The sequence below is a fragment of the Durio zibethinus genome, chromosome 23 (genome assembly GCF_047325235.1).
Source record: "Durio zibethinus cultivar Kanyao isolate XHJ-2024 chromosome 23, ASM4732523v1, whole genome shotgun sequence".
Lineage (NCBI taxonomy): Eukaryota > Viridiplantae > Streptophyta > Magnoliopsida > Malvales > Malvaceae > Durio > Durio zibethinus.
This window is the reverse complement of record NC_143184.1, coordinates 9,808,979-9,824,325: the sequence shown is the minus strand read 5'-3', so window position 1 is coordinate 9,824,325 and position 15,347 is coordinate 9,808,979. Positions and strand designations below refer to the sequence as shown.

The window sequence follows — 15,347 nt, the reverse complement described above, 5'->3', positions numbered from 1 at the left end:
TCTAGTAGATGGAAGAATTATTTATTCAAAACATTTCCTTAGAAGAATGAAGAGCTATAGTAATTCATCATATGTTATACAATATATATACCATAGGGTTACAATCATCTCCTCCGAGTGCTCAAGAAAAGAAATTACAAAAAATAATTACCGTATGCTATAAGTTGAAGGGAAGAAACTATCATGTCAAAAGAAAGGAAAAAGAAAATCAAAGTCGAATGAATGAATACAAAAAATTAAATGAAAGTGTTGAAGATGGGGGAAGGGTCAAATGTGGCAGCCACAGCAAAGATAGAAGAAGCAGAGAGTGGAGACAAGAACAATGGCTTCCACAACATAAAGAACCCTGAAAACCAAATTGTCAACTATTTTCATCTGAAAATCAAGAGGCTTCCACTTGAAAGCTGAGGAGAGTTTCCAGGGCCAAAAGCTTTCCTTTCCCACCACTTTCTTCAGTAACCAATTCTTCTTTGCCATCACCAATAACCAATAACAAGGGAAATTATGAAGAACCTGCACTCTCTCTCTCTCTCTCTCTCTCTCTCTCTCTCTCTATCTGAGTTGCTTAGAAAGAAAAGGGAAGCTTAACGAATAATATATACTTACATGCGGGGGAGGGATCAGATGCACTTTAGTTTCTTCAAAAAGAAGGGCGCTTTCTGGCACAGGCAGGCAGATGAATCGTGGGTGGGACAAATGGAATTTTAATATTCTAGTTCTAGTTAGGTTTATGGTCCTACGGCAAGGTTGTATTTGCTTCTTGCCTTACCGTGTCTCTTTCGTGTATATAAAAGGAATATAAGACTTCTAGTTTTAGAACAGTTGTGTGGTTAGTACTAAATTTTTAATTTTAATGATTAAGAAATTTTAATAATTTCAAGCATTAAAATAAAAAAAAAAAAGTATAAGACTGTTTCTGGAAGAGCAATATTCTTCTCTTTTCTGATATTAATTTCATTTGAAAAATGCTGATCAATATGTGTTTTTTTTTTAGCGACAAGTGTTTTAGCATGAGTGGATTTTAGGCATAAAAATAATACATTAGCAATAAAATAAATGCTTTATGAAGTTTGCCAATTCTAAAAGTAATCTCAATGTGTTACATGGTTTGATTGTGAAAGTTATAACTTTTAAAAATAAAAATTCAATGTCTTAGCCTCTTAGGTTCAAATTATTTGAGCTAAAATTTTTAGGATATTTTAATCATTTAACATTATCATTTTTTTATCATATTTTGGTTGGTAAAGAAATGAATTCATTTTTCTTATCAATCAATGTATTTTTATGAATAAAGTTACCGAAATAAAATTTTAAATAACATAAAAAAATTTTTAAGGACTGCAGTTCCTGTCTAACCTTTTTGATCCGTCTAAGGTCGATAATTTAATTCATCTTCGATGGGATTCGATTCGATCCGATCTTACGGAATCAATTTTTTTTTTCAAAATTCGAATTTCGGGTCAGGTAAAATTATGAAACAATCGGGGTTGGGTTAAGTTCGAGTTTTAAGTAAACTCGATCCGATATTATATAAAAAATTATTTTTTAATTAATTATTTAATTTTTTATTTATATATATTTATATAATGATATTTTTAAATATTTATATTTTAAAAAAAATATTTTATTAATTTTGAATCGTATACTGTTTATATAGTATTAGATCGAGATCGGATTTGAATATGAAAAACAAAAAAAAAAAACTTGAGTAAGGTCATATTCGAATTTGATAACATATAAAGTCGAGTTGGATTATTCGTCCCGAACCCAATCCGATATCAACTCTAGGTCCGCTTCTGATTGTTAATTTTCCAAATCAATAGTTTTGGAGTTAAAAATGAGAATTTGGCATCCATCAACTGATCAACTTCCTTTGCCAGCTAATTTTTCTCCTTGTTTTTCTTCTGATTCTGTAACGGCTCAATTATAAAAGTTGATAATATGATAATAACAAAGTTTGACGTCAATACTCGATAAGAACCGCAACCAAACGGTCAAATAGTGCTAATGTCCGTTACTTCCTCACATTTAGGTAGCTTTTTTTTTTTTTTTTTTTCTTTATTCACAATCTTTATTTATTTATTTATTTTTTAAAAGTAGTTTGCAACGGCTAGCTAAAGGTAAGACACTTGGATGATTAAAAACCTTTATGGAATGCCGGTCCAATTTTATTAATTTATATTTAGGTTGGTTGATAGCTTTATGCGTGCAAAGGGCGAATTAAAGTTGTTTCCTCATTTTCCAGCCCACTTCTTGATTGCAATGTGGAGATGGGATGACTTAATTTGTATTATAATAATCATAATTATTCTTGGAGTTGGAGGAAAACCGTGGGGCCTCGACTCTGGATTCGGGATCCCCCAACTACATACCGAATCTCATTTGGTTTAAGATATGAGATGATATGAGATTTGGAATTATAAATTAATAATCCTGTTGCTAATGATTTTTATTTTTTATATTTTAATTCTTTAATTTCGGGCCTTTCGTCCATTTTTTTTTATAAAAAGTTTGTTCAATTACTATAAGTAATATTTTGAGAGAACGATAAGAATTAATTTAATTGATAAAGAAATGAATTTTTTTATTAAATTTGATTTTTATGAAAAATATTTTTAAAATAAAATTTTGAATATAACAAATCCACATAAAAAGTGTATATTTAAAATCGGCAAAAAAATCCAAATAAAATAAAATATCGAGATAATGGTTCTCGCTGTGTTATAAAAGTATAGAGAAAATAATAAAATTGAATCTGCCTCACTGTGTCCAACTGTCCGTGCATGAGTCATGGCTGAAGTCTCCAAGAATTAATGTCATTTTTTATATTATGACAAAAAAGTAATTGTTTTATTTAAGGAAAGAATTAAAGTAAGTTTAACAACCAAACGTCACAAACATTCTATTAAAATTGGGTTTTTTTATTTTATTATTTTTAATCGAAGTCCCAATTAAACTCCCAATTGATTGTCAAATGGCAGCCAATTGACAGATGTTAAACTTTATTCTGTTGATTGCTTGATTTCATCTTAATTAATTTAATTTAACATAAAAAAAATATTTTGGGTACAACCAAAAGATTGGGAGAGTCTGTCAGACCTGTGACAATTCCAACTAGGTAAACACCATGTCGGGATCAATCCTCTACTGCTCCAGTAGGGACCAAGAAGCTGTTAAATCGCGCTCAGCTCACAAGGTCATAGTTCATCAACCAGACTTGAGATCTTGTCTCCTTTGTGCTAAAGGACACAGAGATTCAAGTTTATAAAACAGATCTTTTTCAAGTAATATAAAAGAATTTTGTTATAAAAAAAAAAAAAAAAAGAGAATTCAAACCCTAAATCCAAAACTAAAAGTCCATAGGATTTGAAACCCACTGCCTAATATCCTCAGTAAAGCCCATAAGAACCCACCCCTAGGGCCGATGACATGCCTTAACAGTCGATATTTTTTCTTGGATAAGTTAAACAACCCTAATGCCTTTTAGTGAGCCATAAGGGTTAATCAGATTTGTGTTGAAGGTTGTAAAGATAAGATGATGGAATTGAGAATATGATGAAAGGAACTGGCAAATTATAAGAAGAAAAGACTCTTATCTTCAATTTGGGTATCTTTTCTTTGATCAAATTTTTTTTTTTTGTGAATGTCTCATAGACAGCTAGCATATCATTAAGATTATAGCTTTTTTTTTTTTTAAATGTTGATAGAAAGATTCAGATTGTTTAAACAACAAGATTTCTGAATTATATGAACTGTAATGGTATCAATGAAGAGGCATATCCTTTCATACCATGTATAACCCATAAGAAAAAATATATACATAATTCTCCTTAAAACTATCATTGGAGGCATCAATCAAACTTCTCAATCATGGCAAGCCAGAAATATCTGACCATGAGTTTATTTTTATACGTGTTTTTACTATCTCTTATCATTTCTTTAATATAGGACACCATTAAAACTGAATCCTACTAAATAGTTTTTGATTCTAGTGAATTTTTAAAGACCAGTTTGACATTACGATTGGGTAAGCTTTTGCATTAATACATGTAAAATGAATGATATAGCGGACGATTAATCACTGAGATTGATTTTTATTTGCCCATTCTTTTTCTATAGCAAATGTGGCAACAAGTGAAGTAATCCCTAAATTCATCATTAACTTCAGAGACCGAAAGAGTCGATTTTCCATGCAGGAGTGACCATGCCTGTTGAAAATGACAGCAAGGAACTTTGCAATCATGGAAAACCAACGGCATCCCCCACACACGGCCATCTATTCCTCCTTCCGATAAACATCGGATTTATATTATTTCTTTCTTTATTATTTTGTGGTGGATTTATCTTCCAATCGGCCCTCCCAAATCTTGTGGTGACCGTCACCAGTCACCCATAAAGTTTTGTACAATTATTTCATGGGCGCCGCGGTCCTAGCATATCACAGTCTCACCACAGCTTTAGAATCTGTTTATTGATTTGTTAACGCTGACCTGACCAACCCCAATGCATCCCATTTATTTCCTTCGTTTATGCATTTAAATTTTCAGTGCTGCCAAACGCATTATAGATTTTTTTTTTCATTTTTAAAATTTTTTGAAATAAATTTATTTAATTATCTTTTTATTTTTAATACCTAAATTTTTATTTAACACAACTCACATTTTAAATACAAATTTAAATTAAAATTTTTAAATATCATATAACTTCTAAAAATAAATTTTTAAAAAATTTTAAAAATTTTTAAAAATAGATGTTTAAAAACCTTTAAATTTTTTTTTTAAATTCAAAATTTTTAAAAATAGATATATGAAAGTCTTTAAAAACTTTCTAAAATAAATTTTTATAAACATTTAAAAATAGTTTTTCATAAATTCTTAAAGGTTTTCAAAAATTTACTTTTAAAATTTAATGTGAAAAAAATAATTAAATAATTTCATTTACAAAAATTTTGAAAAAAAAAGTTGAGGTACAAAGAAAAAAGAGTGAGGTGCATTTAATAGCACTCTAAACTTTTGTTTATTTGTGCTAGAAATTAAAATTCTATTTAAATTTTGACCATAACACATCAACCAATTAAATTAAATATAAAAATTTATTCAATATATTAATAGTTAAATTTTTTAATTTTATAAATAAAATTAATATGTGATACATGTCCCACTTTTTTTTTAATTAATTTTTTTATTTTTAAAATATACATTAACAAATATGTATTACTATCTTAACTTCATTTATGAAGTTAAAAAATTTCATTACTAGCATATTTGATAATTTCTCACTAAATATTCAAATATGTTACTATGTTTTTATATATAATTTAATTAACTTTAATTTCATGCGTACATTTATAATGTCGGACCACTTATAGCGCCAACTATTAATGTCTCAACTCTACTGGGCAATGATATAGCAATATATATATATATATATATATATATATTATCAACATTGTTGGAGGCTTTTTTTTTTTTGTTTTTGGTCACAAGGAAGTAGGATACCTTTTAAGATGAATTAATTCGGGAATACAAACACCAAAAATATTATTATTAAGTAAAATCTAGATATCATGGAAACGAATTTAAAAATTCATGCAAAATTAATAAAAAAAAGAGTTCAAAACGAGAAGTTTTGATTCAATATACAAAAAATAATTTTAAGATGAACATGATAATTTCAATCTCTTTATAAAATCTCCTCCAAGGTACTTTATTAATATTTTATGAATTAGGATACATTTTAATTCTAAGATTCATTTAGTGTGGACAATAATCTTAAATCTTGGCTATGATATCATAAAATTTGCCTTAATATAAGAGAAAATAAATATTTTTTTTGTTTAAAATTGTTTGAATTTTTTAAATTTTCATGAAGTTTAAAGAAATTTTGATTTTAGTGTAATTAATATTAAAATTTTTAAATTTTTTATAAAATTGAAGTTTAAAGGTTTTTAATGTAAATTTTTTTAAAAAATCATCAAAAATGATTTTTAAATATAAAAAATTTTAAATTTTAAATGTTAAAAAAATATAATTCTGAAACATATCGAAAAAAGGAAAGATGAAAAAAGGACAGACTTATTGCTTGTAATACATTAATATACTAAATCGAAAAAAATCATACTTATAATATATTAATATCTAATTTATATCACCATAATTACTCTTTAATATTAAAAATCTTTCCCTTTTTATCCCCTGTCCTAATCTGTTCGTACATCTCGCCACCACCGTATTTATTAATTATTTTATTACTTTACATAAAACCCGAAAGGGCAAACACTGAAACACGGGACAAAAAGCACAGCAGCACTTGAAAACAAGGACAAAGCTCTCTGCTCTCTTTGTCTGTTGCTTTATGTGTTAGAGGACTCTGATACAGAGTGGCAAAGAGATATCTTCTCCTCCTTGGCTCTCTAACTTATTTTCCTTTTGGCTAAGAAAATAAAAAAGAAAAGAAAACCGTTCTTGTATCAAAGCAATGGTTAAGTGCTATCCTCTCGACTTTCTCTTTGTAAATATCGCTCTGGCTTGCCTTAATGCTCTTCTTGCATTTCTTGCCTTCTTTCAGGTTTGTTTGGTACACCCTTTTGCTTTTACGCTGTGTTTGTGTTTGTGTTTGTTAAGAGGTAAAAAGGAAGGAAAGAAGGTTTCTTTCCACCTTTTTCGTCGTTTGGAGAGAGTGGATTTGAACCTCTCCCTTTCCTCTTAATCTAATCTTTCTAAATGTCCTTTTTTCCTTGCTCCATTTTCCTTCATTCTTATCAAACAAAGTGTTAATTAATGCATTTGGCTTCTGTGACAGCGTAATTAGTTCATATGGGTTTTTTCTTATTTTCTCTTTGAAGGGAATTGAGTGATGTTTGCTCGATTGGGAAATCTGGGTCTTGCTTGGTTGCTCAGAAAATGTTAGAAAAACATATAAATGTATAGAATCTTACAGGCATTATTTGAAAATTTTAGTTTTAAAAAATTAATTCTGAATTCAGTACATTTCAGCTTCTGGACAAATTGATTAATGGCTACTCCTGGTCCGGTATTTTTTGGAAGGATAGGCAGAGAGGAGAGCAATGATAGCCTCCTTCCTAATATACCCTATTGAGCATATTCCTTTTTTTTTTCTTCTTAAAAAAGGTTTTGTATTAGTGAAGATTTTGGCTCTTCTTTCTATTAAAGTTTCTGAAATTTAAGTTTTTGTTGGTTTCCAAGCAATGGCTTCGAATGCAAAGGCAGTGAAAAGTGAACCGATATAAATATTAGCTATGTTGCTCCGACTCTTCATTTTCTTGGAACACTCGTGCTCCATACATATCCAACCGACATTCATATATTCAAACATACATATAGGACCAACATTGGTATGGAGATCCGACCCTCCAAATATGTGAAAAAAGATAGAAAAAATAGAAAATATCCATGTTGGACCGTAACATATCTGACACTCATTACTTAGTCTGAGAAACATCGAAAATTAGTACCTGAAAGTCTTATTCCCTAATGGTTCTTGACCTCTAGTTGAAACATTGGGGCATATGCCTTTCAGGTACTGCCTTAAATCTAAAATTATGGAACTTAAAATTTTGATAAATAACAACTAACATTTATAATAAGCTCGAGTTAATCACATTACATGCCTTAAAAAGTATTATAAAACAAGAAGTATCTTCATAAATAATTGAGTAAACAAGTCCATATTTTTTAGTTTGATTTTCTCAGTTACATTCATCAGAATTGTTCTTTTCTGACATATTGTAGCTTTTTTTTAACCAGCTTTCTCGGATTCACCTGTGGAATCAACAAGTAGGATGGACACGTCAAAAAGTAAGTGGGATTTTCTAATTATTTCACTAGTCTTTTGTGGTTTGCTCAGAGTGTGCCTGTGCATGTGGTTCTTCATCTGTGAACCTTGGCTAATAAAATTTCGGTTTCCACTTCCTAGAGTGCACGGAAGGAAATCTTAGATACTTGGGTTGAAGAATGTGGATTTGATAAATGTATGGGATGTCATTGTATTTCATGATGCGTCCTTAATGCTGATTTTTAGTGAAGCATAGCCCTTGATGTTAGATACTGTAAAACTCGTAATATATATTTGACATCAATTAGGATAGTCTGTATTGTCAAATGCCAATCAGATGAAAAGTGGAATTTTGTTGATGTAGAATCAAATTCTGAAATAAAGTTCTATTGATAAGAAATATGAAATGGGGAAATCTTGTATATAATGAAAACATAAATCTGATCCTTTTTGGTAATGATATCCTTCATATGTGTATATGGCTTTCTTGATTTGGCCTTTATGTGAAAAAAAGGAGAACCAAATAAAGAAAAAGCTTGCCATTCCAAAAAGAATAGAAAAGAAAACAAGAAAAAAAGCTACCCTGACATCATGGTGATAACAAGTTTGTATTTTGAATTCTCTTCAATTAAGTAAGCTACAGAAAGGAATAATTTTATTGCTTTGAATTAGCCAGAGCATTGTTACTGGTTGTGATATTGCAGCATGTGATCACTTCCCCTCATCTAACTATGAATTAGAAATGTTTCTTCTTTGTGTGCTAGACATCTGATTGAGCAGAATTGTCTTTCGTATTTTCTCTTTTCTTAACTTATTGATCTCTTTATTCTCTTTTGCATCAACTTATTTCTTTTTATGGTCTCCTATATGCATAACAGAAATCTTGAATTTCCATTCATTTTATGATAATACACATTTTTGTTTTCAATATATTGTACAGCTCAATTTTCACATCTTCTGTTCTGTGATTGTTGTGTAAAAGCAATGATGTTCTTTGACTACTATGTTTATGATTCTTTTCCTGTCTATTGATTACCTATAATACCTTTTTTATTTTTGCTAAAAGAAAATTCAATGCTGTTTTCCTTTTTTCTTTTTCTTTTTTTGAAAGAAACTATATTGATGGAGCAAATGCTGATTGCAGGTTCTGCATCTCATGATAGGCTCATCTAACTGTGGTAAGAGTAAGACTAAGATATTGAAAAGCTGTGGTCTATAGTGGGTTTTCTGTTATCTTATTAATTAAACTAAAAGTAGCATTGATCTAATTGGAATAGATATCTAGTATTTTAGAAAGGATATTTCATTCATAGTTCTGAAGCCACAATATCAAGTACCACTTTTTCTTGAAGTAGAAGCTACTTATGAATTGATATGGGTAGGAGTTCTTCTAAGATGAAGAACATGAATTTACAATATGATTGTTATGAATAGGTTTAATCCATAATATGTGCTATCATATTTTGGAATGCCAATTATTGGGATTTGATTTAATTGTCTCCAACCAGGATTCATCAAGAAGACTAATCTTTGTTGGCCAACCTAACAATTTCTCAAGTTCCAAACTACAAGATATATTTTATGCCTTCTTCTTCTTTTTGTAAAATAGGATTCTTTCATCCTTGACTTTCCTAACAATTTCTCGGGCTTCCCTTTATGCCTTTTTTTTTTTTTTTTTCTCTTTTGTGAGTAGTATTCTTTCATTGGTTGCAGCCCTCATTACAGCCAACTTAAAACTTTTTTCATGTTTCTCTCAGTCCAACCTTGTGCTATCATTCATTTATGGAGAAACAGTGTGTAGGCCTTTGAAAGTTGGAAGCTTATCCCTAGCACTAAAGATGTTCTACATCACTCAGTCAAGGACATTTTTTGCTTGATTGCTATTGGTGTCTCTGATAGCTCTCACTAGAAACTAGAAACTTGTAATTAGTAATCCTCCCATTTCCTTATGTGCCGTTGTCATCTGCATAATCATGCATTTTCTAACTTATCCATACACTTGATTTCTACCGTATCCCTTCTCCATACCGAATGAGACTCTTTTGAGACTTTCTGACCTAAAAGTTCAGTATTGAGTGTACCTGCTTTTTCTGTTCTTCTGCAATGGAAATGTATGATCCTCCTCCTTAATTCCTTCTCATTACTTTCATGCATTAACACTTGAACCTTTATATGTTTGAATCATTCACATTTTCTTAGGTACTGCTAACAAAACAGCAGCGTTGTGAATGTAAAATCATTTCTCTCTCTCTCTCTCTCCCTTTATTTTCCTGAATTAATAATATTTGTTCTGCTTCGATGTCTTCAATACTGTGAAAAGAACTTAACCCTATTCTTTTATGTGGAAACCTTTCTTGAGGGTTTGTTACCTTCAAAGTGTTCTAAAGAAATCCGAAACCAATTCCTTGGCGCTGAAATGCAATAGTACTAAAATGCTTAATGATTTCTGATATTTTCTGCATCAGATAATTATCTTTGGATTTGTTTTGTCTTCTGACAGGTTATTTCATTTATTTTTTGTGCATGGTTGTTGCCACATGCAAAAGGTGGCTTTGCTGGTTTGATGTGTGTGGCTTTGTTCTCATGGGTATGTTTCTCCTGAGTGACAACAACTTATAGTAACTTTAGTACTTGCTTCTAGAGCCTTTTTAATGAGATTGTGTGTGGTTTAATGGTGAAAACATTACTGCAGCCTTCCCCAAGATTCTGTTTTTGGCCGCATTTCTTCTTCTTCTATCTTTCTGGTAAGTCTGACCATGTCTTAGCATTTTGTTTTTCATTTAATTATTGATCATGTAAAATTCTTGTCTTTCAACATTTAATTTTAAATACCATATGCTTAAAGGTTTTTAATCTTTTAATGATTTTATGATTCATTAGAGTTTCTTCTACTATCAGGGTCTTTTAAAAATTAAGATAAGGTTGTGCCAACTTGAACATTGTATAGATCCTATTCTACGTATACTATAGTCAGTAATCAGGTCAATAGTCAATACTCCCCCAATCTCAAATTGAAAGCCATATTTTCAATTGTGGTATTTGAAAACTATGTCCTTCTATGTTAAGGTGATGCTACCTATTAGTATATTATAAGGGACAATGTTATCTAGTAGTAGTTTATGTGGCACATTCCTACCTCAAAACTATAATTGTTTGTAAGTAACCCTGAATGGATAAGGAAAAAATGCTTTAGGTAAAGCACTTAACTAATTAAAATATATTTCTGTGTCAGCACTTCTGCAAATTCCTTCTCTGTCTTGCATTGCTCTCACACTTCACTAGTTTATTTGACCATTCCTTTCAAGAATGCCACATAAGCTGATCTAATGCAGGTCATTGGACCTTGACAACATTAAGTAGTTTTTTAATAGTTAATGGTGGTTGAAATTTAATAATAAAATAAATATTAATTGATCACTATAGCTTTATATGTCCTGTAGGTTACTAGTGTTCATCATAGAACTAAAGCTAGGCATTAGATGTCAAATTCAAATCAATAGTATATTATCAAAATGCTCTCATGTTGAGTTTACATGAGAAATTGGAAAATACCATGGTATTGTCTGTCGTGTATTAGAAATCATATTTCTGTAAAATTAAAAAGAGTTTATGAAGGACATGCAAGTAATTGTTTTTTAAATATAAGACATTTTTTGACGAACTAGTGTAGTGTAATTTATAAGGTACATATATGCTTTTATGGGCAATGATTTTATAGGGTCGACCTTTGCCATCAGGCAAATGATGAAGAGGATGGTGATGAAGAAAATAGTAATCAGCAGGCTTTGCTGGAAAGTTCAAAGAGCAAGGCAGGTTTGTCAAAGACCAATAGTCGTTGGAAATGTTGCTCATTCCAAGGCATTCATGTTGGTAGCAGACAAAAATTTGTTATTGTGGTACGAGTAGGAATAATTTCTATTTAAGATGCAATCTTATCATCAATGGAGTTATTTAATTTTCCTTTTCCTTCTTCTTCCACCAGGTCATTTTGCTCAACATCATCTTAATGATCTCCTTTGCTGCAATAATCTGGATTGGTGCAGGGAAGAATCCTAGTGATTCTTTAGTAGTTGCTCGGGTATGGATCATATTACTCCATAACTATGATATGGTGATTATAACTTTAAAATATCCCTTGATATATATATATATATATTTCATATTAAGTCCTTTGTATTTGATTTTTATTAGAAGTTGCTTGCTGTACAACCTAATGTCGTGCTAGATTATGATGTTTGATCAAACAATAAGGTCTTAAATCTTAATGACATGGAAGAAACCTCATTTTATTATTTTATTGGTGAAGATGGTTTTCGAAATGCAACATTATGACAAAAAGGGTCCCTGGTGGGTTTGAGAATTCAGATCTTATTCCTGCGATAGTTTGTTTGACAGGCCATGTGACATCTTATGCTATATTTTGCTGAAGATGATTGACTGTCCTTTTTCAAATGTTTATTTTGTTTTTAGTGGTTCTTTTTTTCAAAAATATTTTCCAATTCAATATGGGCTATATAATTGTAAATTTTCATGACGAATAACCCAAGGCTTGGCTGTGAATCACCTTGCCACAACTCTGTCTGGCTGTGGTTTAGCCAACCCCGCATCAATTCAGGTTAAGCTTATTTAAACGGATATACTGTTAACTTCCAAGTTATGACTGATACCTTAACTTGCTGTTTCTCTGGATAACTATGTGTGATTCCTTCGATTTGTATATTGGATTATCAGTGTTTCTTTATTGGATCTCCCATATGCTAATAGATATCAACCTAGATATCCAATTTTAATGTTTTTTTTTTAATGTCTGCATAGGCCTTGATGGTTTTAGTAGCATCAGAGCAAATGATGTTCTCTCAAGATTGAAATTGTGAATGCAAAATTCTCTGATTGTTATGATTCATCAGAACTAAATTCTATATTCAGGAAAAGAAACATTTTTATGTTTTCAGTGTGACTAGTAGTTATTGTTACATGACTACGATTCTTGTGCAGGTATATATAGATTTCTTTGCCATATCAGTACTTATTCTGGGTGGAGCTTTCGGTTGCTATGGTGAGAAATGACTTCTTTTGTTATTTGGTTAATACTATGCATGTTTCAAGCTTTTCTGCTGTTATTATCTTTCCCACTTGGATATGGGTAAGAGTGCATTGGTTACGCTATGTTTTTGAGAACTTTTACCTTTGAGTTCATGCTAGTAGAATAAGATGGAATAAAGTGTACTTTTTTAAAATAACCATTTGTGGCAATGACTAAGTCTCCAGAAGTGTTAGGGCCATAAGTTGTTAAATATCGAACTTATGCAAACCATTATACATGAATATAATTTATAGATCAAGTGCTTAAATATAATGTTCAATGCTAATTTAAACACTTTCAGAAATTGAAATTGAAAGACTGTTCAATGCTAATCAAGTGCATCAAAAATTTCAAAAACAATTCTTTACATAACTACTTTTGATTTGTTAGCTGGGGTTTTAATTATGTGCCTTCACCTATAAAAGGTTGACCTCTTTCTTGAACTTTTTTCTTTCATTGTTTTTCAGGTTTCCTTCTATTTTCCAAATTGAGGAGAGTAAGGTCCGAGAAAGCTTCATCGGAAATGTGGAAGGTTTGTATTTGCTATCTATTCTTTATTTAGCATTGTTTTTGTATGTATTTTTCTGGGGTGAAACAGAGTATGGATTTCTTAATGCTTAGGTATGCCAAAAACACATTATTAAGAACTTGGTGTTAAATAATTTCAAAAAGTTCTGGAAGTTTGTTACATTTTGCAGGTGGTTGGTTTATCAGTTGTTTCTGTCTTGGGTTTCACATCAAGTTCTTTAATAGCTCTTCTTACAGATATTCCTGTAAGTATTTGATAATTTTAAGACATTGCCATGCTGTTAAGATCTTTTTTGTTTTCCTGAGCTAGGCATGTACTCTTTCATACAGGGTTAATTTCTTGCTTCTGTTGGCAGATTTTTCATAATTGGAATCTGAAGAAGATAAATGGAGTAAAGGCACTGGTTCTGCTCATTTTGCACTATGTGTTAGGTATTCCTTCAGTCTTCTGAAGATCGGGTTATAATATGGTTTTGATAGTGATTTTTTGTCCATTTTAGGCTTTGGTCTGGAGCTTTATTCACTTTAGTATATTTTAAAGCTAAATATGTAATATTAAGTCAATTTGTGAGGTCTATTGACAGGTTCATCAGTCCCCTTTGCTTTTGTATTATGGTTCATGAGAGAGCTGCCACCTCCATCCACAAATAATAGGCAAGAACAGCCAAGAGCACTAACTTTTATCAGTTCTGGAGCAGCAGGAATGCATCATCATTGATCCTGGGCTACTGCAGCAAGTTCAAACAATTAGGTATTTAAATCTATTGGCATTTGCTGTAACTTCTTAATATGCTAGCTAACTACTTAAGCTATGTTGAATTTTCAAGAGAACTTAAATCGCTGAAATATTTAGATGGCGAGGAAGAAGTATATGCTGATTTCATAAGTTATGATTGAAATGATACAAATTCACTATATATCTTCACCTGCATTTGGTAAAAACTGGTTTAGACATGTAGCAGTAAGCTTTCCATTTATCTGCTGCATGACAATTGTTACTGTCATATGCCTTTCCCACTGTTCTTTCTCCTGATGTTGCATCATGGATGAGAAACACCAAATGGGGTTTTGATTTACATTGCAGGTGTCAAGAGCAAGTCAAATTTAATCTAGACAGCTAAAATATAGATAAAATGTTTTATCTGCTGGCTCCAAGGGGGAAAACTGATGAAATTTTGCAATGCAGCGCTCGCGATTGGCAGAATTAATTGGTGCATTACAAATTCAAAAGACGTTGATGCTTAATAATATGACATTTTGATGCAGGGATAGATTTCCAGCAGAAAACCAGAGAAAAGAACAGGAAAGATCAAAGGCAGGCAGCTTGAAGAACAAGAACAAGCCAACGAGCTTCAGTGATCAAGAAACCGAGCAAGAAGATGATAAGAGAGAGAGAGAGAGCCTCCTAACACAACATTTCAAATTGAATCTTTCGAAAAGCTATTAAAATGGATCTAACCAACAAATTCAATAGAGTGGATCTTTCATAACTTTGAATCAGGCTGCAAACAGATGAAGTCAAACCAGGCATTGCCAACTCAATTTGAGCTAGAGTTTGTCAAGTTGGATTTTGTTCATTATAGTTTACGACAGTATTTGAAAACAAAATCTCCAAAAGTGACGATTTTGAGTGATTCTACATTCATCAATACATTCTGAATGTCAAAGTAGAAGCGTGGGGCCAAAGCTAGCAAGGCGAAGCACTGCACCACCTTTTCCTTGAAGCGAAGTTGAGTTTCCTGTTGGAATTGTCAAACACTCAAAAGTCCTCGAAAAAGCAAAACTGCCTACTAACTTTTAGAATTAAATTTCAAGTTTAATTTATTAAAATACTAACTTTGGGGATGGTATATTTTAATAACTAGTTTTTTTAACTTGTATAATGTACGGGATTTTTATTAAAATTTTCATAATTTAAAATTTTATTAATTATTTATTTAAT

The 15,347-nt window shown here is 31.0% G+C and overlaps 1 protein-coding gene and 1 pseudogene across 1 annotated transcript; one reads left to right on the top strand and one right to left on the bottom strand.

Moving 5' to 3' along the window:
• Nucleotides 1-3,087: 3,087 nt before the first annotated feature.
• On the bottom strand, nucleotides 3,088-3,294 carry LOC149512196 (small nucleolar RNA U3; annotated as a pseudogene).
• A 3,039-nt stretch (nucleotides 3,295-6,333) lies between these two features.
• On the top strand, nucleotides 6,334-15,235 carry LOC111314584 (tobamovirus multiplication protein 1-like). Its single transcript, XM_022916075.2, has 13 exons — nucleotides 6,334-6,567; nucleotides 7,767-7,817; nucleotides 8,939-8,972; nucleotides 10,295-10,381; nucleotides 10,487-10,538; nucleotides 11,513-11,690; nucleotides 11,777-11,872; nucleotides 12,790-12,850; nucleotides 13,345-13,409; nucleotides 13,576-13,650; nucleotides 13,762-13,837; nucleotides 13,990-14,156; nucleotides 14,672-15,235. Exons 1-12 carry the CDS (start codon nucleotides 6,478-6,480, stop codon nucleotides 14,121-14,123), a joined length of 999 nt encoding a protein of 332 aa, XP_022771810.2. The 5' UTR covers nucleotides 6,334-6,477; the 3' UTR covers nucleotides 14,124-14,156; nucleotides 14,672-15,235.
• The last annotated feature ends 112 nt before the right edge of the window (nucleotides 15,236-15,347 follow it).